The 2140-nt window shown below is 39.8% G+C and overlaps 1 protein-coding gene across 1 annotated transcript in view; it reads right to left on the bottom strand.

Moving 5' to 3' along the window:
- The window catches only part of LOC103512748 (phosphatidylinositol transfer protein alpha isoform), a gene marked incomplete in the record, with an annotated part of 36534 nt that overhangs the window by 4549 nt on the left and 29845 nt on the right, over positions 1–2140 (bottom strand). Inside the window, 1 exon segment of the mRNA XM_017445532.2 lies at positions 980–1101. Within this exon segment, the coding sequence (XP_017301021.2) occupies positions 980–1101 (122 nt within the window).

The raw sequence follows: 2140 nt of genomic DNA, 5'->3' as shown, positions 1-2140 counted from the left end.
CCGTTTTGGGATCCCCTGATGTCAAAAAAGTGATTTTTAGCCCATGGTCTGTACGTATGTGTGTACGTATGTATGTAACGATTTTTCTAGCCAGGATTGTTAGGTATACTGAGGTGAGTGTGGGACCAAATTTTCGACCTCGAAATCCCAGGGGATAACTTTTGGAGGGCAAAAAAACCTCGAAAAAGTGCATACTTTTATCACTTTTTTCAGTTTTCCGCCTATAACTCCTAATCCACGCCTTTAATGTAAAAAGTAAAAACATACATTTAAAGTTGAAAAAATTTCCTACAAAATTAAGTGGTCACAGCTTCGCTTTACGTAAAATTCTTTGTTTTTCTAAAGCGCTTTAACTCTACGGACAGTAAGTAGGTCGTTCGCGCTTACTATAAACTATAAACACACACACGGAGCAGAGCGAGGACTCGACGTCCGTATCGTATGGTTGTTTACACGGAACGGCTCAGGCTCGGGACTTGGAAAAATTTTCATTTTTTTTTTTTTTTTCAAATACGTATTCCGCAAATGTAATAGAAAGTCGTGTGATGTTCACACCAGATTTTTTTCAGTTATTTTACTTATAACTCTTAAACCGTGCGTCCTCCGCAATTTTTGATGGGAATCAAAATTAAAGTACACAAAATTTCCTACATGATGGTGTGGTCAAACTTTACTTTATGTTCATTTATAGTGCTGTTACAGCAGCCTGTAGGTCAAGTAAGTGGCCGAAAAATGGTCGGAAATTTTTGTTTTTAAAAAAAAAAAAAAAAAAAAAACTACTTGGGGAACACTTTGGACTTTTGCCACACCCTGTATAGAAATAGGAGGACAAAGGATTGACATGAACGAGTACAAGAGGATTCAGAGATACAGGATTCATCAGGACATTAGAAAAGGAAAAAAGAAGCTGGAAGACAAGGACAAATATGATTAAGGATAAAAAAAAACCAATCCCAGGGGATCAGGGGTGGTTTCAGACCTATGGAAATTGGTGAACAACCGCCTCTCCGCCTTGTGAATGAAGTTCTCGACCCGGCCCTGGAACCCGAACCACTTGAACTCAGCCGTCACCAGTTTGTAGCAGGTCATCACAGGGTTTGCCTAGATAACACAAACAGCAAAATAGTTTTAAAATAGTCTAATAGATAGAGGAATTTAACAATGGCTTACCTTGCAATAATTAGAACAAGCGATTTTTTTTTTATAGGATCGTTAGGTATGGTGGGGGAAGTATCATACTAAAATCGAGACCTCGAGAGTTGAGGGGAGAATTTTTGGCGGCGGAAAAACCGCCAGAAAACGGCCGAAATTTCGCACTTTTTTACGTTCTATTACTACAGTATAGCGGAGCTATACTAGTAATGAAAGTATTGCAATCGGTCCAAATTTTCAAAATCGGGAAATGGTTGGAAATATCCGTTTTGGGATCCCCTGATGTCAAAAAAGTGATTTTTAGCCCATGGTCTGTACGTAACGTACGTACGTACGTAACGTACGTACGTACGTAACGTACGTACGTACGTAACGTACGTACGTACGTAACGTACGTACGTACGTAACGTACGTACGTACGTAACGTACGTACGTACGTAACGTACGTACGTACGTAACGTACGTACGTACGTAACGTACGTACGTACGTAACGTACGTACGTACGTAACGTACGTACGTACGTAACGTACGTACGTACGTAACGTACGTACGTACGTAACGTACGTACGTACGTAACGTACGTACGTACGTACGTACGTACGTACGTGCGTACATACATACGTACAGACCATGGGCTAAAAATCACTTTTTTGACATCAGGGGATCCCAAAACGGATATTTCCAACCATTTCCCGATTTTGAAAATTTGGACCGATTGCAATACTTTCATTACTAGTATAGCTCCGCTAAACTGTAGTAATAGAAAGTAAAAAATCTGGTGTGAACATCACACGACTTTCCTTATCCTATTGAATGATGCTTATTTGAGTGTTCTTTTACCCTAACTTTTACAATATCTCTAACCGTTTTGTCGCTATAGCTGAAAACCGCCAAAAAACGGTCGAAATCTGTCAAAAGCGGTCAAAATACCGCCAAGCGCAGCAAACATCTCAACCAAACGTTTTGTGTTGCATCCTTATCACATTT

Source organism: Diaphorina citri, unplaced genomic scaffold (assembly GCF_000475195.1).
Source record: "Diaphorina citri unplaced genomic scaffold, Diaci psyllid genome assembly version 1.1 scaffold880, whole genome shotgun sequence".
In the NCBI taxonomy this organism is placed as follows: domain Eukaryota; kingdom Metazoa; phylum Arthropoda; class Insecta; order Hemiptera; family Psyllidae; genus Diaphorina; species Diaphorina citri.
The sequence above is the reverse complement of the archived record's forward strand: the minus strand, read 5'-3'. Positions and strand labels throughout refer to the sequence as shown.